The sequence below is a fragment of the Lingula anatina genome, chromosome 4 (genome assembly GCF_051362555.1).
Source record: "Lingula anatina isolate TDL-2025a chromosome 4, LinAna3.0, whole genome shotgun sequence".
Lineage (NCBI taxonomy): Eukaryota > Metazoa > Brachiopoda > Lingulata > Lingulida > Lingulidae > Lingula > Lingula anatina.
The window spans coordinates 11,846,420-11,867,778 of NC_141770.1; the positions used below are offsets into that span (position 1 = coordinate 11,846,420).

The following is a 21,359-nucleotide window of genomic DNA, read 5'->3' on the forward strand; positions in this document are numbered from 1 at the left end:
CCCGTAGTGCTTTACAGGCTTTTTATGCAATCCTTTGTGTTAAGTAAACTCTTCTATGAGTTTGGAGATAATGCAGTCTGTATAGTTAATCCATGCATATCTGCTATTTCTTGCTCTAGAGCCTGAAATAAAATATACAAAGAAAAATCTGATATTAATGTCTTTGCTTTTTGTGAATATAGTTATCACAAAATATGATAAACTAAAATTTGCATAGTTGTTCCCAAAAAATTCTTGAAACAGACTGCATAAATAATGGAAATGGAGAGCTTAATTGTGCAGATTTTTTCTTAAAACTTGCCAACAGAAGAGAGATGTATCTACATGTATGTCTTGTTCTTCACATGTTATTACTCTTTTCCTATAACAAAAAAAAAAAAAAAAAGTAACTTTTTAGAAAAAAACAGGGACTAACTTTGATTGCAGAAATGCATTCATTAACCATTGGTAAGCATGGGAAAAATTGTTGTTTACTCCAGAAAAATTCAGTTTTTGGTTTCAACGAACACTCATTATCCCTTTTAGGCACTTTATTTCAAAGAGAGATTTTTATTTATTTATTTGTTTATTTATTTATTTATTTTTTTGGAAACATTATTTTTTTATCTGTCGCAAATGTCAACAGGACCAAATAGAAGAGGAACATCTTTTTTCTTACTGCCTAGCCTAGTGTGCTGTGCTTTGCTAAAACCATAGCAGCTCCAATATCTTGTTGCTGTTAACAAATAATCAAATAAATACTCCAGGATACACAGTGATTTCACTTAATTTAAATGCAAATGTCAACATACTACATGAAAATAAAAAAGTAAAGCGTGCACTAATCAGCAGTGTAAAACATGACAATTAACGAGTGATCCTTGCTTCAGAAAGAGATAGAATTTCAGTTGAAAGAGAATCTTTTTTAGGCGAGTAACTAAGAATTAGTGCAGTAAGCACTATGCTAAATGGTGAAGCAGAAAAATATTGTCTGATCAACTAGCTCTGCTCATGCTACTGCAAGGGAATTTCTCTCTCTCTGTCAGTACGTTGGGCCATGAAATTTTCTTGTCCCATTTCCAAATCACATTGCAGCACAGAGATATAGCATTCATATTCATTGCCTTGGAAATTAAAATTGTGTGTTGAGGTTCATCATTGCTTCTACTTTTCAAACAGGTGTGAGATAATTTACTTAGTGGTTTAGGTGTTTAGAAACACAGCCATAATGGCAGCAGAGAAAATGCAATGTGTGCAAAAATAAATAAATAAATAAATAAATAAATAAATAAAAATAAATAAAATAAGAAGAATGCAAAACGAATTCCTCAGTGTCAAAGTGTAGGGATTCATGTACGTGTGCGAACACGATAATTCCAGTTAGTTCTTATTAACATTAGGTATAGCTTTTCTGGAAAGATGTGGTTGGTCCTGAAAAGGACCGTTTTGTGCAAATCAATGACTTGTTGATTTACTTGGAGCTGGTGTACTTGGTGACGGCCTTTGTGCCCTCACTGACAGCGTGCTTGGCAAGCTCACCAGGCAGCAAGAGACGGACAGCGTCACCTGCAGTTGGCTGTCCGCAACGACGAGGAGTTGAACAAATTGCTGGGAGGTGTCACCATTGCCCAGGGTGGTGTTCTGCCAAACATCCAGGCTGTCCTTCTGCCCAAAAAGAGCAAGGCAGCTGCCAAGTAAATCACTTCTAGTTTACACCTCAAAACGGCCCTTTTCAGGGCCACTCACAAATTCCTGGAAAAGCTATACCAAAAATGAATGAAGAGTAAAAAGATTAATATGCAATAATGGTCATGAATAGGAATAGTTATAAAATAAAGGGTAGAAGACACGTTCCCTTAATATTTAAGAATGGTCAGATTGTTTTTAATAACACAATAGTTACAGAATTTGTCAATTTAAACTAGTATTTACATGTAGCATTATTCCATGCTCATACCATCACTACACAAAAATGAATAATTAAACTCACATCAGTAATGCATACTGTTCAAAGATGCACATAAATTCACAATATATCAAACAAATGGCACACACATTGTGGAAATATATAATATTAGACGAAGAGAAATGGCATTTAGATTTGTTTTTACCGAGATGGATGACACAAAATTATAAACACTGCAATTAAGAATCAATCGTTGAATTTTCAGTACATATTCATACTTAATGAAAATGAAGAAGAAAGAATCTCAACTGTTTTGCGAGTTTTGCAACATTGCCAAAGAGACAATGTTTCATGTATTTTAGGAATGACCACATGTACAAAATATCTGGACTTGCCTTATTAATGCTGTAAGGGAAAGTATGAAAACGAATATAGAGAGACATCCCATCCCAATTCCAGCTTTAAAGATGATCCAAAAATAACCTCTGAGAACAGAATCTGAGACAGGGGTGGTGGTGATGGTGGTGATGGTGGTGGTGGTGGTGGTGGGGGGGGGGGGGGGGGTTTGGCCAGAGTTTTTGCTTTATTTCTCCCTTAATGTTGACAAAACCACTCTTCCAGTACTTTATACTGACTACAAATTTATACTGACTACACTATAATGAAGATAAAAATTTTTGTTGACAAAACCACTCTTCCAGTACTTTATACTTTTATGCTTTATTCATACTTTCTGCACCAGACTGAGCTGGTGAAAATGTACATATAGATAAGGTAATAGCAGCAATAATAATGATAATAGTAATAGCAAAATACATAGATAAATAGCACCAAAATACATGTATAGAAATGTATCAATGTTTCTACTATGTGAACTAAATCTTCGTATTTATAGTAGTTATTGATAGACATCATGAAGTTGAAGATGTAGCACAGTTTCTTTTGTTAAAAGCAAGGTTAAGGAATTTGGCCAAGGAAATTATCACTGTTTCGTTTGGATTATTCATTATAAAGTGGAATTTATCTTTGTTGTTTAAATGTGCAAAGCACGTGTGGCTGCTTTGTATTATTTTAAAGAGTTCTTTTCTGTGTTCTGTATACAGAGGGCAGGTAATTAAGAAGTGTTCTTCATCCTCTATAACTCCAGAGTGGCAGATTTGGCATTTTCTGTCTTCGACTGGTGTTGGTTTACCCTTGACGTGGCGACCTGTTTCTATGTGCAAATTGTGGCTGCTGATTCTGAATTTGGTTAAGGTTTGACGTTTTTCTTTATCTTGTATTATATCAAGATATTTTTTTTTCTCAAAATGAAGTTTGAAAGTTTTATACCTTCTCAATTTGAGATTTTCTTGCGATATCCTACTATGCCAAAGTTGTATACTACTGTCTCTAAGTCTAACGCTAAAAGATTTCATGAAGTTTTTGTCTACTTTCTGTTTGACCCATACGTCTCCGAACCCATTTTCTACAAGAATTTTCTTTACTCCTTCACTCCATGACATACTGTGGCGTGTGTTGTGAAGGTTAGTATTTGACAGTCAGTTTATAATATACTGACTACAAATGACCAAACACACCTACTGGTCACTATAATGAAGAAAAAAATTTTTCAACCCTATCTGGCCAAAATTGAAGAAAATTGACAGTGCCGGTGGGCACATATGAAAATCACTCAAAATCACCCAGAAACGACCCGTCTCCGATTTTTTCCAAACGTGATGAAAATCAATCTACCACACCTGTCATTCATAAAAAATGTGTTAACGCCCCCGGATCACTTCATTAAAGCCCCAAAATTCCAGCTTTAAAGATGATCCAAAAATAACCTCTGAGAACAGAATCTGGGGTGGGGGGGGGGGTGGGGGGGGGGGGGGGGAGGGGGTTGGCCAGAGTTTTTCCTCTATTTCTCCCTTAATGTTGACAAAACCACCCTTCTAGTACTTAATACTAGACAGTTTCAGCATGTCTGCAAAGTGTTCTTACTTGGTCTTGTACAACAATTTAAGATAAAGGCTTGTATTTATTTAAGTGAAAACGTCCTGGAAAACGTTAAAGAATATTCTTATCTGGGCAAAACCTTCACCAATATAACCTTATAATAATATAACAATATTACCAATATAACCTGCACAACTTAAAACAAAAAGTAATGAAGGCCATGTTTGCACAAAAAAGCACTTTATCCTCCAAAAACCTACTCCTACTCCAGTATAACAAATGATAGCAGATCCTTACAGATATAGTTAAATCCATGCAAAACTACTGCATCAGACTTAAAAATCTTTGAAATACAAGAATATTGAAACAAACATTACACAAAAAATACATTGCCAAAATGAGAATAAGTGACCATGAGCTGGTGATAGAGACAGGCAGGCACATGAAAATCCCTCTGGAAGAAAGAACCTGCACACATTGTAAAACAGAGGACAAGTAACCTTTCTTCCTCACTTGCAGCAAGTACCAAACAGAGCGACAAAGCTCAATTCCCTCCCAAATACTGAGAGATAAGATTATGAATTAGCAGGCAGTGATCAGAATTATTCATCCTCCTCAACCCTCAAGGTCATAAATCAATATTTATAGCACAATGGATAAGCCCATCACAGTAACTTTTAGCTTGGATATATATTTTATCCCTTATTTTAACATATATTTATATTTTTGATGTAAGCATAAGAAAGTAGTGTTAGAAGTAGCTTAGACAGCACACAATGTTTAATTGTTAAACAAAGTATTACAATCTTAATTTCTTAATTGAGCTGTTATAATCTGAATCAAAGGCGCATAAGGTGCTGAAATAGTACATAAAAAAAAAAAGAAAAAGAAAACCACTTTAATATTTAATTTGGTGTATTTTGTTCTGAGACTATGACGTTTCTTTGTAATACTGGTCTGTATTTCATTGTGCACAAGTTCGCATTTTTTTGGGCCCTATTGGTACCCTATAGGAAAGGAGCTGTTACGGAAGTCTTGACGTGGGAGATTAAAAGCATCATAAACGCTAGTCATGTTAACGACCAGTATAATTTAGATGAAGAGACTTGAACATAATAGGCATAGCTTTTCACGAGTTTTGGTGGTCCTGAAAAGGACCGTTTTGAGCAGTAGAGCTAAATAATTCGTCTAACCGCCGAATCCGTACAGAGTACGGCCTTGGCGTTTCAGAGCATAGACAACATCCATGGCGGTGACGGTCTTCCTCTTTGCGTGCTCGGTGTAGGTGACGGCATCACGGATGACATTCTCAAGGAACACCTTCAGGACACCACGGGTCTCCTCATAGATGAGGCCAGAGATACGCTTGACACCACCACGGCGAGCCAAACGACGGATAGCTGGCTTGGTGATACCCTGGATGTTATCGCGTAAAACTTTGCGGTGACGCTTGGCGCCTCCCTTTCCCAATCCTTTACCTCCTTTGCCACGTCCAGACATGATTGCAGAATCAGACAGTAATCGAATGATACCAAAATTTCAATTTTCGGCCTATAAATACCCTACTATCCGACGCCAACGACCTTAGGCAGCATATGTTAACTTGATTGGCCAAAACGATCGAGTCACTCTCCACGCAGAATCCCTTCGCTCCTCTCAGTTAGCAATGATCCACTGCTTGGAGATTATTATTTGATTCAGAAAATTGTTCTCTGTGCCCTACACTAAACTCTTAACCCTAAGCATGAGTACATTCTCATATTTTCTTCCTAAAAGCTGATTTCAAGAAAAAATTTATGGAAGTTTCATATGGCAAAGGTTTGTTAAGTTTGTTTTTACAAGGATTTACAAACTTGATGATACACACAGAAATATAGCATATTTGTGCACTCTGCCTCGGATTCAAAGCTGCACATTCTAGCGCACCTGTTTGGGAGTAATGAATATTCAATAAATTTGTGAAGATACCATCCAATCATATTTGCCTGAAATAGGGCAGGAATTTGGGTCACCCAATCACCAAATAGACCGCCTTATTACAAATCTCTGTGGCATATTTCACACAAGTTATTTAAAAGTGAAGGTAGAAACAAGTATCTCAGATCCTGTCCGACTAAACGCAGGAACACCACAGGGATCAGTACTCAGCCCCCTCCTATTCATACTGTATGTCAATGACCTCCCCATCCACCCAACCAACAAAGTAGAGGCATCACAGTTTGCAGACGACCTTGGACTATGGACTAGTGCCAAGAGCTCGAAAGCCCTCGAGATAAGACTGAACTCTGCATTAAGAGACTTAGAGCTGTGGTGCTCTCTATGGCGCATCAAGCTGAACGCACAGAAAACTCAACTAGTGGTGTTTCACAACAGAAAAATTGAAATACAACCTGAAATCCACCTTTTTGGGGAGAAGGTCAAGCAAGTAAAAGAAGCCACTCTACTAGGCATAACCCTCGACCAGAAACTGACTCTGAAAAAACACGTGGAAAACCTGACAACTAGAGCAAGACAAAGAACCAACCTCTTAGCAAGACTGAGAGGCACCAACTGGGGAGCATCAAGCTCCACCCTGCTCAGAGTATACAATACTTTCATACGCCCAATACTCGAATACGGAGCTGTTATTCTCGCAACCACCAGCAAGTCAAGACTAAAGGAAATGCAAAAAGTACAGAACAAAGCACTCCGAATAGCTTTGAAAATGCCCCAGCACACCAAAATTGAATATCTACATGAAAAAGCGAGAATGGAAATGATATCAACCCGACTTCACCATCTGGGTAAAGAAACACTAAAACGACTCGCCAACAGCTGCCTAATGAAAGAGCTGTTAACACAAAGACAACTGTTGCAAAAAAGTGCCAGCAAAACACTACTAGGACATTACCAACAGCCCTAAATTACATATAAGGGTCTTCACAAAAACCCTCGAATATAGGCACCAAAAATGCCTACATGTGGAGAAGAAGTAAAACAAAACAGCTATCTTACAATCCTTATTTATTTATTTATTTATTTATTTATTTATTTCCTCACCAGCGTCCCAAAGGCAAGTAAGAGGGTTGAAAGAAGCCGTGGTCACAAGACCTCGGACTTCGTAACTTCCCTGTCGGCTACGCCGACGAACTTATATTCAAGACACAAGTTATTCGTACTCCGAACGACTCATATCTCAGCAATGGCTCGTACCAAGCAAACCGCGCGTAAATCTACCGGTGGCAAGGCACCAAGAAAGCAGCTGGCCACCAAGGCCGCTCGTAAGAGCGCTCCCGCTACCGGCGGCGTGAAGAAACCTCACCGTTACAGGCCCGGTACCGTGGCTCTCCGTGAAATCCGTCGTTACCAGAAGAGCACAGAGCTTCTGATCCGCAAGCTCCCCTTCCAGCGTCTGGTCCGTGAAATCGCCCAGGACTTCAAAACTGACCTGAGATTCCAGAGCTCTGCTGTCATGGCCCTGCAGGAAGCCAGCGAGGCTTACTTGGTTGGTCTTTTCGAGGACACCAACCTGTGCGCCATCCACGCCAAGCGTGTGACCATCATGCCCAAGGACATCCAGCTGGCTCGCCGTATCCGCGGAGAGCGTGCCTAACTTCTTGATTTTATATCTAACAAAACGGTCCTTTTCAGGACCACCTCAACAAATCCAGAAAAGCTAGACCATTACGTGTTTATATATTGATTCAAACCTCATAAATTAATGTTCTAAACTAAAGGAATAAAATGCAATTTATTTGTCTATATATTCAGTCAGTGTGCCCTGTAAAGCATACGGCCTTGGAAATTACTTGTAATTGCTGTAATTCTTACAAATTACTTTTTATTTTCATTCGGTGTAGCCTCTTTTATAAAGTCAGATTCCAAAAAAGGGTTATGTGCAGACAGACGTGTCTCTACATACTGATGTCACCTGCGTCGGTCATTGCTATGCCCTGTCACCGATAACATGTGAACTTTTACCTGTTGGCTTGAAACTTAAATAATTGAGGAAATTTCAGTAAACACAGGTTAAGTTCGAAAATTGGCATGATAAGTCCATTTTTTTTTAAGTTATGCTGTTTTTTTTTTCTTTTTTAGAATATATATGTATCACATTTCAAGGAAAACCAATAAACCTATTGTCTTGAAACCTACAGGAGTTATCAATCTTATTGACATAAAGATTGACTTCAAAAATCAGCTTGATTGGACCAATTTTACAAAAGTATAATGCTGTTTTTCCCTTTTTTTTTGGCATATATGCAACATTCAAGTTAATAACACAGACATATTGCAGTATCAGACAGTAATCGAAGAATACAAAAATGGAGTGCACCTTTTTTAGATTGTTCACTTTATATTGCAAGATGGACTAAGGCTTTCCAAGGACAATGACCACTACAAGCATTATGTATTGTGGTATAGCAAAAATGAGATGTAATACAAGTTACTTTTAATCATCTGTTTACTTTGATTACAAGGATAAACTGCATCTTTACAAAGCAAACTTAATATTTGTATCAAATACACAAAATGTCTATAACATTTCTATAAAAGCAAATGTACACCAGTCTACCTTGTTTCCCCCCTCCCAAATGCCAATACAGATTTCACACACAAAAAAAAGTAAACTTTGAAACAATATGCCACTTTCAAATGCCAATACAGATTTTGCAAAAAGTAGACTTTGACCAATATGTCAGCTAGATCTTCTGCTTCAAATTACTGAATTCGAATGTCTTTCAACTGCAGGCATCTGTTCAAAGATGATGTCTAGTATATCTCCTGAATAGAGGCTTTTCACCTGGATAGCCTCATTGCCTGATGAAGATGCTCTGCTAGACATGAAAATATCAGAGGTAAACTATTTCAATATTTAGCTGTTGATTGAAGGAATAAAATCACTTTATTCTTATAACATAACACAGCTGATGAAATTCTTTTCAGGCTTCTATTTTGCTGCTGACTCCTCTAACTCAATCTGGAACCTCTACCGCCTAAGCCAGCACTGGATGCTGTATCATCTAACATATTCCACATCATTCCCAGTCTTAGACTGCATTCCCACAGATTTAGATCAATCCATCTGGATCGACCTAACTCCCTGGAGGTTCATGCTAAATTGCTGTCAGCCGAGCACCCACTATATTTAATTACCCCCTTACAGCTTTTAGTAGGCGGGACAGACATTTAAGACGATTAAGCTGACACCAATCTAGTGAGACTCCCCAGGGGGATAGATCGATCTAAAAATCTGCGGGAATGCAGTCTTACACACTCTGTTTGTTGCATTAAAACAAAATGTAGTTTTTTTACAGGCTTTTTATGCAATCCTTTGTGTTAAGTAAACTCTTCTATGAGTTTGGAGATAATGCAGTCTGTATAGTTAATCCGTGCATATCCGCTATTTCTTGTTCTAGAGCCTGAAATGAAAACAAAAATCTGATATACGTAAGTGTCTGTGTTTTTTGTAATAAAAATAAAGTTATCACAAAATTTGCATAGTTGTTCTCAAAATAAATTTTGAAACAATTTGTATAAATAATGTAAGTGGAGAGCCTAACTGTGCAAATATTTTCTTAAAATGTGCCAACAGAAGAGAGATAGATATATATGCCTTGTTCTTCACATCTTATTACTCTTTTTCTTTCATTACCTTCCGAAATAACATTAGAAAAAAAAAAAAAAAAAAAAACTCTGGCCTACCTCTGTCACCATTCTATGCTGTTGAACTATTCTTTTTCCTTTAAAATCTGGAGCTTCTACATACACCTGATACATACTTCCACAGCTACCTGGTGGACAAAACAGATACTACCTTCATTATACTTTGGTTGATACATGTACTATGAACAACAAAAAATGAAAAGCCTAGGGCTGCCAAGTCACCCACATTCTAAGTAGATGAATTCTGAAAGGGATTAGTATAATCATCCACAATTCACTCATCATATAACGACACTTAAATATAGAAATAGTGAAAGTATTATATATCAAAGCAGCAGAGCTATCAAAAGTACAGACAAAGGTAAGTATTATATAAACCAATACTGTTTAAACACACACACACACACACACACACACAAAAACTAAAAGTAAATATCAATGGATATTGTTGTTGCATAAAGGAGTTTGATACATACCAATCAGGCCTGCAGGCAGTGGGGTTTGGGGGATTTACAGGTACCCACTGACAAGTACCATCAGAAAATGACTGGGTAAAATTTGATTTAGGTACATGAAGGTTTCATGGTAAAGGGTCCATTTTCTCAGAAAGAGAACCCCCTTCTTTGATCCGGCTGGCTACAGGCCTGTCAGTACATATTATACAGAGCTTACAAGGAAGAGATATTCATCAGTAAATCTATGAAAATTATCAAGCTGAAAACTAGTTGAAGTAAACCTAGAGTTTTCCTTTTATATTCTTGTAAAGATTAAACTGAAATTCCATTCTCCAGTACAAACATCATAAAACAATTATATTGTTACAATGTCAGTAAAATATCCATATTCCAATTTTTATGTAATTAACAATTCACAATCATGACTATTTACCTGGCATGGCCTCTAGTACTCTGATATCTGTGGCCTTAGGAAACTTTTGTTTCAGAACCTCAGTGATTTTGCTTTCCCCAGGAGTCATTTGAGGTGGACTTTCTGAACCCGTGCTAAAGCTTTGTAACCTGCATGCTGCAGTCCATGTTGGAGTTTGGGAAAAAGATCTCAACAACTGCAATGAAAATCAAATAACTACTACTCTATAACTATATAACTACTACTCTAAAAGGCCATTTCAATTTCCCTATTACAGTGGCAGGGTCGATCTATCTCCAAGGGGATTCTCACCAAAATGCATTCAGTTAAAGTGTGCACGAAAGCTAATTACCCCCCTAGCAGCTTTAATGGGTGTGACAGTCATTTGAGCTGCTTAAAGTGAATGCAATTTAGCAAGAATCCCCTTGGAGTTAGATCGATCCTGCTGGTATGACATGTTTATGGGAACCCAGTCTAAATCTGTCTATAGTATTGCTCCAAAATAAGTGTATGCAGTGTGATCATTTGTGAAAAAACATACTGTACAGTACAAAGATTTAAAAATTATATGTAAACCATGCAAAGCACACAAAATATGGAATTGCTTGATCACTGCATGATGAAGCACGAAAATTCATGCGTTAGCACTCCTATTGACGATTCTGATATGTATTGTCTGTGCTAAGGTTGCAAAATGTGGCCAGTTGCAAAATGCGGCTCCACTTGCATTTATGTGAAAATCAGCTGTTCTGAGGGTTGGGCTTAATATGTACTCAAACTAAAAAGGGACATTTTCAGTCCATATGCTAGCAGTCAGTCATGTTTATTCCTGCCATAAGGTAGCTGCTACATGCTTACATAGGATGGCTAGGGAGATATATGTACAGTGAATCTTTTGTACAAAAAGAACAACCCCAAAAAAACAGCACAGACAGTACATATCAGAATCATCAATAGGAGTGCTGAGCCTGACACATGAATTTTCTTGCTATGCATGATGGCACTAGACAAACGGTGCCTCAAGCACAGAGTTGTAAAATAACGAAAAAATGCTGATAAGGTAGACACACACACACACACACACACACACACACAATAAAAAAAAAGATTTTATACATATAGTAGATAGAGAAGAAAAACGGCAGATTTTATAACACTGGTAAACATACAGGAATAACCAATCTTAATGAAAAAAAAAAACTCAAAAAGTATTCAGAAATTTTTACTGAGTACTCATTTATCATGTGGATATAGAAGGTAAAGTAATGGCACTTTGTAATTTGTTGTCTCGTGGATGGGCTACTGGGTATATTGCCAGAATTGATATATACTAGTACATGTACATGTTCAGAATTGATATGATGTAACATATACATGTACTCAGTATACTACAGTATACAATCAACAGGTATGAAAACACGTTATGATTATAGAGACAACGTTGTTAGGTCAATCTGTGTACGTTGTTACTATACCTGAAGACAGGCTCGCCGACAAACTGTTATAACATTCATTTTGTCTGCAAAATTTACTGAAATCCCTCCCCCAGCAAACGTCCCCCAGTCACTGCACGTTATGTATATTTGAGTGAAAGTACCCAATGGCGATTCGTCGTAAAATGGCCTAATTATTTTCAAACCCGTCGAAATGCCTCATAGCTACGAACAGCATTCTAAAACTGATCAGCATGTCTTCTGTAGTATATGTACTAACCAAATATGTAACAAAAGATCTCGGAAAAGACGACAATCACAAGTTAAACATTTTCGCGCGCAGAAACTGGGTCATTATTATTTAAATATGGCAGCCTCCTGGAGCTGGTCGCACAAACTATGCCGTGCACTTCTTATACGTTGTCCGGTAAGAAGCATTCTTGAAAGCTAGTTCTGTAAAACAACATGCCTGCTCGATAGTTGCTGATTTTATGTAATATGCATTTAAAACCAAAGTTCATGTATTGTGTCGGTCTACTTGTTTGACTTTTGAACTTTAAGTTGTTCAAATCCAAGGAGTTATAACAGAAGGAGATTACACGCGTGGGGGCGGAGCCCGTATTACGGTCTCTCATTGGTCGGAATGAATAGAACCCAGAGAACAATGGATGCCTATCTCTGTTACGCTTAATTGTTGCTCTCGTTTAAATCTCGTTTGTTAGTATCTGTGCCTTCGTCTGTTGATTTTTGAGGACAGAAACAGAAACGGAGTCCCAAGTTTCTAAAAAATGAGAGAAGTACAGAATTTATATGATATTACGTTGGACAAGGTTTTCAAAAAACAGGTAAGTGCTTTTAATGCATAACTACACGAAATATGAAGATAAATTGCAACTTTTATGTCGTAGGGTCTCACTGTGTAAGTGTCCAGCTACACGTTGATCTCGCGAGGTGGTGTGTGGAGAATAAATATTGCACGAAAAATATTTCCCACTCATAACAAGTGCCTATAAATATAGTATCAGATGAAGAAAGTTTGGTCTTTATACAGTTGCAATTGTTAAGTAATTTGTGGCAATAGCAAAGAATAAAACTTAGATGCACTTTCAGTAGCCGAATAACAAGCAGATGCTCAAGCCGCCATCTTGTTAATATTTCGAAAAAAAAATTACTCCAAAAGACATTTTCGTCCTACTTTTTGAAACTTGTGTCACATGACAGTCATAAAATTTATCTAATTGTTATGTGTGCAACACACTTGCTTGAGCAGTATTGTTTTTTTTTGCGATTTTACATGTGGTCTAGCTTGGATACGACAATTGACAATGTTTCATGAGTTCCGATCAAAAAGTGTTACGCTTGTTACGGCCAAAAGCCTTACCGCTTTTTGTACTTTTCAAATGCAAGATTATAAAAAAAATTGGTGTGTTTAGATTCTTGAACATCTTGGTCGTGGCGTGGTATATATTGCATGGATACTGCTCCAATATTTCTTGAAAAAAATAACCTGATTTGTTCAGAATACCAATTTTTTACTCTAGTGTTATGGGTAAATGTACCATTTTGGCCTTTACCTTTTTCATGTTTAAATCTAAAAAGACTTATCATGACAGTTGGTCATCATTTTTCTTCTCACCATGGTGGGTGGCTTTGGAGTGGTAACTTTGTTGTTAAAGTAAAGTGCTCAGTTTTTTTGACTGGAAAATTTTGCCTCCACCCAGCATTTTCCATCATGGCGGTCTAACAGGAAGTTTGACTTCACAGTGTCTTTGGTATAGTTATTTTTAACTTATTTAGTCTTCTTTTTACATATATATGTTTTAATTCATATTAAACCTTTGAAAAAAGAACACACATGAATCCTGGTGCTTCTTAATTTAAAGTCTTAAGGTTTTAAGTTCACCTAGGCTCCACCAATTACTTTACCTGTTATCTCACTACACATCTCTCTTTGAGTCAAGGTGTGTAAGACACACCTTATTGTGTAAGACACCTCTATAATTAAGGGGTACTTGCTTCTCTACTTAAATTATACTTCACTACTTTGGCATGTTAGGTGGCAAGCTTGGATGTTTCAGTTCATTTTAAGAAAGAAGCTTTGCCTTGGTGGTTACAAAAGAATAGAACTCTATTAAGGTTTATTCATTACTTGAAATTAAATATTTCATCTTGTAGTGTTGAAACAGAAATTCTCTCAAAATTGATAATGAATTTGACATGCATATCTTAACACTACTCAAGTTTTTTTTTTCTATTATAGATATGGGAGAAGGCTGCATTGAAAATATGAATTATGGTCAGGCTGGAAAAAATTAAAATATGTCAATGAAAAAAGGAGGTCAGTGTGTCTGGGGTAAGTTACTTTTGTCATAATGCCTAAGATGCATTAAACATTCACTAACAACAGTACCCTTTTTTATTTTTTTTTTCAAAATACAACAACCTTGGGCATTTTCCTTTTAGCAACCAGCCTCTCTGAAATCCCCTTTTTGTCCTGTCAGAAGAGTAGGAACCAGGGCGGATTTAAATAATTTCTTGTAATAAGTACAATTTCTTTCAATTTCTTGGGGTTATTAGCTTGTGATCATGAATCTTGATGTTCTATATAAATTTAGTTGTAAATTGTTCATTTATGTGGTGAACATTATTTCAGTCAAGTCATAACAAGACACATTAAACTTCGCTGCGTAATTCCATAATGTCTACATGGATACTAGTAGTTCATAATGCTATTATTATGTTTTTTTTTCTAACCTACAGGTTTCTCTCTTTTCTGAGTGGCATGGCATTAGCAAGGCAGAAGAAAAGGCCCTGAAGAAATTCTCACTTGAGTTGTCCTTTTTGGAGAAGAAACTGGATAAGACTGGCCAACAGAGATTGCATTAAATTAATAGTGCTCCTTTATGACATTTTAAAATATTTTCAGTCACCTAACTGACTCTATACATTGCAAAAGTGGACATAAATTTTATGTAACTGTTACGTGGAAAAAAATTCAAAACCTATATATAAATTGTTGAGTGCCATGGTATAACAGTCTACCTGATTGCCAGTGAAATTTCTGTTTCAGTGAAATTTCTGTAAAGCAGTCACTTACTGCTTACTTACCAGTTAATTTTTTCAGCTGTTACATTTTATAAATGTTCTTACTAAGTGTTGCCTTGATCTATAATAACCTTTTGAAAACCCCATGTTTTTTATCCTATTTGTAAGAATTAACCACTTTATCTTCTAGGATTTTTTTTTCATTCAGCCCATTAGATTCTCAGACCTTGCTGGCCTGTAAGTGGAATAGTATCTGGCACAGACTGGTATCAGCAAGTCAGATAAAAAAGAATATAATTATTTATATTTGCACGATTGACAAAAATGCCATCATAGACTGCATAAAACTGGAAAACTGTAGCAACTTAATCATTTTTATGACTTCATTTATTACTGCTTATGTGTAAAATTTATGTTTTTGTTCTTCTATTGATATAATAAAATGGTTTTACTCACAGATGCTACTTTCATGAGTATAGAGTGCTTGAGTATAGAGTTGACTTAAAAGATATTTTAAGTTAATATAGTAAATAATAGTTTGAAATTCAATATTCTCATCTTTATTTGTTTCACTTTAAAGAGCTCAGTGAATACTAAAATTTCTGATATATTTTGTACATAAATATATTTATGAATGAATAAAAATTATTCTTAATGTATAGCACTGTGCACTTGTTTACTGACAAATATGAACAGTGATAGTACGTGTCAAATAATCCTGAAAAAAAGGGAAATTTCCAAGATAAAGAAATTTATAACGAGTATTCAGTAAACTGACGTGTCGTGGCATTGCCTCAACCTTGGATTAAAATTTTAATTAAATGCACTATAATATTAAAATTATACCGAGTGAGAGAAAAAATACTTTAAGAAATTTAAAACCAGACACAAAGCGTAGGCACTGTCACAATGTATATGTTTATGGGACCCAAGGGCAGGAGGGTCCAAACGTTAATGTATTAATATTATGTCCTTTGGCAGTGAGGACAGACGTTCACTTGAATGTCATTTTCACAAACCACAGTTGGGACGTTTTCTTTTGACTTCTCCTTGGTGATTTTTCACCGGGTTGTGCCATAAAAAAGCCATCTTTCACCGACTAAAAAAAGCTCATGGCGACCATCCTCAGTCACCACCTTATAATCGCTTTCTATGATATCGTTCCCTTCCAGCACATCGTCCAAATAATTACCTGTGAAAAAAATCGTCAGCATACAGCGGCGCTTTGACATTACTGATCTCGAATTCTAACGCGAAATAACGCATATGAAATTTATCTCCAAGCTGAGGAGAGCGGCGCAGACGAAACCTTGAGACCGGAGGCCCCCCGTAGCTAGCTCCGCCCACCGTAACAGACATCGGACAATAGAAAGGCTTGCGTGTAATCTCCTTCTGTTATAACTCCTTGTTCAAATCGAATACATTGTGTACAGTGTAGGGTCTGTTAAATTCTTTGCTAACAAGGTTTATGTTCATGTACCCCTGATGTTCCGTATCTTAGGGAGTAACAGTGATAGGTTAGTCTGGATCCTGGGAAGTAACCATACAGTGACGTAAAGATAAGAAAAGTTGTCAAAAAAGCTCATGATTGTTCAATATTTTTTGAAAGCACACTGTTAATTGTAGCTTTTACACCTACTTTTATTTATTTAATTATTTATTTTATTATTCCTTTCCAGACAGCCAAAAATGGCAAACCTTTCAAACCACACACTGTATCTAGGGCTTTCAGTATTAGTCATACCTACCAAAGTGATGACAGAACCCAACATTTCCAGCCTCAAAGTGCCCCTATGCTGCCAGCTGGGGCCTTCTCAGGAAAGGTAGCAATTGTTACAGGTGGAGGCACTGGGTTGGGGAAGGGCATGGCTGCCAGGCTCTCGGAACTGGGGGCACAGGTGGTGATAGCTAGCAGGTGAGTACCCTACCTTACTTTTCCTTAACTTCACTCCATGCAACCCCCCACACATTAATCAACGTCCACACACCACTCAACCACTCCACATCCACCCTCACACATCTCTCCTTCACCCCCCACTTAACCTTTCCACATCAAACTTCACACCCCCTCCTAAATCACCCAACCCCCCACCCCCAACCCCCCTCTCATTAACTTCCACACACTCTATAAAAACCACCCCCATTGGTGGGTATGGGTGGACACATGGCCTGTACTGTATACGTAGTTGTGTACTAAATGACAACAGGGCTTTGACTTGACTTACAGGAAATCAAGAATATGTGTGTGTAGTAAAATGTGTACTCAGACATATCTTTTTCTGTCTTTTCAAAAGAGAAGGTCAGAATAGTCAGGATTTAGAATAAGTGCAGGTCCATAGATAATTTTCATTCAGTTTGCTATGCACTCGTGGAGCAACCTGTATTTTTTTTACATAGAGCCACCCATCTTCATCTTATGTATGCCTTAAAAAAAGATAAAATATGTTACTTTAAATGTCATCTTACAGAAATTTTGAAGCGCTGCAGAAGACTGCAGAAGAAATTGCAGACAAAACAAATAACAAGGTAAAATGTTCTTGGTTGGCAACTTGGGAGGGATAATTCTTATGAAACTTTTTTTTTTTTTTTCATTGAGTATGTGAATATATTTCATGATTTCTTCTTATTAATGAAATATAAGTGTCATTGATTTCATCATGATGAAAGTGGAAGCTCTGGTGTTGCACTGTTTATAACAAGAATTATCTTTTCTGATATCTTTATATAATATATTCATTCAATCAGGTCTTTCCTATACCAATGAATGTGCGAGATCCAGAAAGTGTTAAGGCCGCCATAGATAAAATGGAGGAAGTGTGCGGACTGCCTCATGTTGTGATAAACAATGCGGCAGGAAACTTCATCTCCCCCACAGAGAGGCTGTCGCCCAATGCATGGAAAACGGTGGTGGATATTGTGCTGAATGGAACAGCTAACGTCACACTGGATGTAGGAAAGCGATTGATCAAAGCTAAGCAGGGTTAGTTGTGTAGGAATGGAAACTGGGACACACCCATTTTTGTGTTTTCTCTTGTGTTTTTCAGTTTATAGCCTGCTTGTGAAAAGTATGCTTGTTGTTTAAAAAATAGTTTAAAAAGTAGAAAAACTGAAAAGAGAGACTGTTCAACTGAAACAAATTATTTTATTCCAATATAATTCATTATTCTTACAAATAAACTTAATGCCCTGATCATACTGAGTGTATATACAGTGGGGGATGCATCAGCTTTAGATTCAGAAAACAACTTAACGATGCATTTTTGATAATTTTACCAGGGCATGTATATTTAACTTATGAATTATGCAAGCTTTTTTAATAACTTCACTTTAATTTTCTTGAATCTGATAGGTGCAGCTTTTCTTGCTATCACTGCCACCTACACTAGTAGCGGCTCTGGATATGTTGTGCCCAGCGCAGCTGCCAAGGCTGGTGTAGAGGCCATGACTACGTAAGAAACTAGAAGAAAACTTTTGATCATATAAGGAGTAGATCTTCCCAAATATAAAAATTTCAAAAGCAGATCTCATGCACTTTCTAAACTGTTAAACAAACCTGAGTTTTTTCCCATCCTAGGATAGTTCAGCTTTTGGTGATTACCCATTGATAAAATAATAATTATCTTATGATAATTGAGCCGCCTTGGCAGGGGACTATGTTGTCTGAATGCTATCTTGATTTAATTTTTATAGGATATTATTATAATGTAGATTAAAAACAAAAAGTGTCATACAGGTCTTATGTCTTAAAATTGTAATCGTGAGAACTGGAAAGAAAAGAATACATCCTAAGGGGCCAGCATTTGTTTTTTAGCTCCCTGGCAGCAGAGTGGGGAAAGTATGGGATGAGGTTCAACTGTATAGCTCCTGGACCAATTAAAACTAAGGTAACATTGGTTGCTATGACAGCAGGCAGTTTAGAATACAAAACTCATATTGGATGGATAGGTTGTTAGATGGGGAGAAAGCACATTATAGTGCATTTTGTCTTCTTTGTGATTTTTGTGTGTAACAACATTTCAAAATTTTAAAACTTATTAAACTTATTATAGACTTACCCTACCCTACACGTTTGTATAAGATGCTACATTTTACTTGACAATGCAATGTATGCATTGGAATGATGGGAAAAAGAGTGAAAAAATACAATCTTCCAGTTTTCATCATTTCTTGAAAGTTTCGATTTCTTGAAGGGTGAGTCTACAGCTAAGAATGTTGAAACACATGAAAATTTTACTTTGTCCTTCATTTGTTTAGCATAATTAAATGAAACACTACAACATGTGGCCAAAAATCTATATCTGAGCCTGACCCTATATATTGAAGTGAAATTGTAATATTTCCATACTTTTCATTGATTCTTAGGGTGCCTTCAGCAGATTGGACCCAACTGGTGAGTGGGAAAAAATGATTGAAAAAAGGAACCCCACGAGACGTCTCGGAGAAATAGAAGAACATGCCAACCTTGCCAGTTATGTTGTCAGTGACTTTGCCAGTTGGTTAACAGGATCTGTGAGTACATCTCCTTCTCCCCCCCCCCCCCCCCCCCCCCTTCCCCCTCACCACCCTCCCTCTCTTCCTTTTTTCCTCTCATTCTTGACTTATTTGTACTAGGTAAAATTTTGATATTCCTTCATTGGTGATTTTATATTACAATGTTGATAATTCCTGATGTGGCTATTGTTAGATTGTAAATTTTAGATTTTTAAAGTATAAACTGAAATCATTGATTCCAAAAAAATGATCTTTAATGGACACTTTTGTAACTATAGCATTCAGTTTTCCTCTTACTTAAAGCAGGTGTTTCACTGATTATGCTGATGGTTAATTTCTAACCAGTGACGTTATTGAATTTATTTACTGCAGGTCATTCGTTTTGATGGAGGAGAATTCCCTTCTTTGGCAGGAGAGTTCAACAGCATGGACATGATTCCCCCTGAGCAGTGGGATATGCTGGAGCAGTTAATTAGACAGACAAAGGGGTCTTAAGCCTGTGCAATATTTTAAACAACTTTCTAAGTATCATTTCTTTAGTGATGTTCAAAATGTTTAAAGATCAGTATTCATTAAATGTAAAGATTATAATGCTTCATCAAATTAAGGCAATGTATTTATATACTAAAAGTCTGAACAGTTGTTAAAAAAAACATATCAGTCATATCTTTCAACAATTTTCACACTTTAAATGTAAAAAATATTTTGTTTTAATTTAAGAACTATACATTTTGCATTTGGTAGACAAACAAAAAATAAGTAATATGTGATGCCAACAATTAATTCAATCTATTAATTATTCAGAGCATAAAGAAGAGGGACAATCATTTAATGAACTACTTCTTTATTTTTCTTTAAAAAAAAAAAACATGCCTTAGTAAACATTCTTTTCTGCACTTGTAAATATTACATATGGATTTGTGTAATGTTGTGATTAGAAACACTTTCAGAATCTTATGTTTGGAATCTTATATTTATATATTTTGTATTTACTGGATAAACTTCTTACAGTATTTAGTAGAAATTCCTTAAATCTCAAGGTAATTCTATGCACATTTCAGCACCGTGAAAACAACAAGAATTTTTAACAGAATTTCAGAAATGATGACGCCACACAGTTGGCCTCTGGTTCAGAGTATGTTTTAAATGGGGTCATCTCATTGACAGTATGCAGCTTTGCTAGGTAAAGTTCTGATATCTAGAACATTTCAAAAACATAATTTGCAGACCAACAAGTGATAATGAATATGATGAGTCTGATTAAAGAACGGCAGTTAAAAAAAAAACCTGATCCCATTTTAAAAGTTTTTCAGTGTCGGTGTGTTTGAAAAGGAATTGTCAAATGCCAGATGTACTGAGTGAGTCACGAAATAGATATTTCCATAGAACTGATATCTCCTTTTTTTATTCCCCCCCCCCCCCCCCCCCCCCCCCACCCAAGTTTTGTGGCATTACAACACTTATCTTTTGCATCATGTTGGATATTCATAATGCTTTGCGTGTAACTTCTGTATTGTTTGCTATTTTGGAAAGGTTAGACCCGCCTCATGTGGAATCTCGCAAGTTTTCTGGGCAGATTTTTCGTTCAGGTTATCTCGGATGATTCCCATGTGCAAGCCTTAGCCTTGCCCATTAAAAATGTCATAAACTCAGCAGGCTACTGTATATTTGACTACAATTTTACAGAACTTGGCAACTCTGATTATCTTCATTATTATCTTTTTTCACTGGAGATCAATCAAGAAATTCGAGCTCCACTCGATTTAAGTGTGCATTTTAATGAGCCTTTCTACGTGCACACCTGAAATCAGGGCCTTCAACAGGTAAGCGCTTGTGCCACATTTTACGGGCACAAATTTGGACGACAAAATCCAATGGCAAAATATGCAATTACTCCTTAAACGTAATATTTGGAGAGAACTTCTCGTCTTTACACACGAAAAAACGACAAAACGCCTGAGCACTCGCGATCACCTACTTAATGAAATCATTTGATACTTCAGAACCCTGCCTTCGATTTTTCTTTAACGCCTTGGTTCAGATTTTATTGTTAA

The 21,359-nt window shown here is 36.6% G+C and overlaps 4 protein-coding genes and 1 long non-coding RNA gene across 7 annotated transcripts; 3 read left to right on the forward strand and 2 right to left on the reverse strand.

Moving 5' to 3' along the window:
• Positions 1-20: 20 nt before the first annotated feature.
• Positions 21-12,174, reverse strand: LOC106155260 (bolA-like protein 3). 3 transcript variants are annotated; one of them, XM_087011940.1, is made up of 4 exons: positions 11,812-11,975; positions 10,358-10,532; positions 9,509-9,597; positions 21-122 (listed from the first exon to the last, which is right to left on the reverse strand). In XM_087011940.1, exons 1-4 carry the CDS (start codon positions 11,848-11,850, stop codon positions 54-56), a joined length of 372 nt encoding a protein of 123 aa, XP_086868066.1. In that variant the 5' UTR covers positions 11,851-11,975; the 3' UTR covers positions 21-53. The 3 variants fall into 3 exon arrangements, with proteins under 3 accessions (XP_086868066.1, XP_086868067.1, XP_013385455.2); XM_087011941.1 differs by lacking the exons at positions 21-122; positions 11,812-11,975 and adding exons at positions 8,575-9,225; positions 12,050-12,174; XM_013530001.2 differs by lacking the exon at positions 21-122 and adding an exon at positions 8,575-9,225 and having other exon boundaries at positions 11,812-12,003.
• Positions 4,960-5,623, reverse strand: LOC147762311 (histone H4). The gene has a single exon (XM_087012263.1). It carries the CDS (start codon positions 5,321-5,323, stop codon positions 5,012-5,014), a length of 312 nt encoding a protein of 103 aa, XP_086868389.1. The 5' UTR covers positions 5,324-5,623; the 3' UTR covers positions 4,960-5,011.
• On the forward strand, positions 6,990-8,578 carry LOC147762312 (histone H3). The gene has a single exon (XM_087011931.1). It carries the CDS (start codon positions 7,005-7,007, stop codon positions 7,413-7,415), a length of 411 nt encoding a protein of 136 aa, XP_086868057.1. The 5' UTR covers positions 6,990-7,004; the 3' UTR covers positions 7,416-8,578.
• LOC106155259 (2,4-dienoyl-CoA reductase [(3E)-enoyl-CoA-producing], mitochondrial) lies at positions 12,032-20,693 on the forward strand. Its single transcript, XM_013530000.2, has 8 exons — positions 12,032-12,196; positions 16,494-16,729; positions 17,283-17,340; positions 17,560-17,794; positions 18,164-18,263; positions 18,626-18,698; positions 19,177-19,323; positions 19,678-20,693. Exons 1-8 carry the CDS (start codon positions 12,137-12,139, stop codon positions 19,798-19,800), a joined length of 1,032 nt encoding a protein of 343 aa, XP_013385454.1. The 5' UTR covers positions 12,032-12,136; the 3' UTR covers positions 19,801-20,693.
• On the forward strand, positions 12,356-15,473 carry LOC147762313 (uncharacterized). Its single transcript, XR_015334075.1, has 3 exons — positions 12,356-12,614; positions 14,030-14,122; positions 14,530-15,473. It is a non-coding gene; the product is annotated as an uncharacterized LOC147762313 (long non-coding RNA).
• Positions 20,694-21,359: the final 666 nt, after the last annotated feature.

Excerpts from the sequence above, each read along its gene's own strand:
- LOC147762312 (XM_087011931.1), top strand. The coding sequence starts at position 7,005 with ATGGCTCGTACCAAGCAAACCGCGCGTAAATCTACCGGTGGCAAGGCA.
- LOC106155259 (XM_013530000.2), top strand. The coding sequence starts at position 12,137 with ATGGCAGCCTCCTGGAGCTGGTCGCACAAACTATGCCGTGCACTTCTT. Across the intron at positions 16,730-17,282 it reads CAGGTGGTGATAGCTAGCAG|AAATTTTGAAGCGCTGCAGA; the intron begins GTGAGTACCCTA and ends GTCATCTTACAG. Across the intron at positions 19,324-19,677 it reads CCAGTTGGTTAACAGGATCT|GTCATTCGTTTTGATGGAGG; the intron begins GTGAGTACATCT and ends TATTTACTGCAG.
- LOC147762311 (XM_087012263.1), bottom strand. The coding sequence starts at position 5,323 with ATGTCTGGACGTGGCAAAGGAGGTAAAGGATTGGGAAAGGGAGGCGCC.
- LOC106155260 (XM_087011940.1), bottom strand. The coding sequence starts at position 11,850 with ATGAATGTTATAACAGTTTGTCGGCGAGCCTGTCTTCAG. Across the intron at positions 10,533-11,811 it reads GTCGGCGAGCCTGTCTTCAG|TTGTTGAGATCTTTTTCCCA; the intron begins GTATAGTAACAA and ends TTTTCATTGCAG. Across the intron at positions 9,598-10,357 it reads AGTACTAGAGGCCATGCCAG|GTAGCTGTGGAAGTATGTAT; the intron begins GTAAATAGTCAT and ends TTTGTCCACCAG.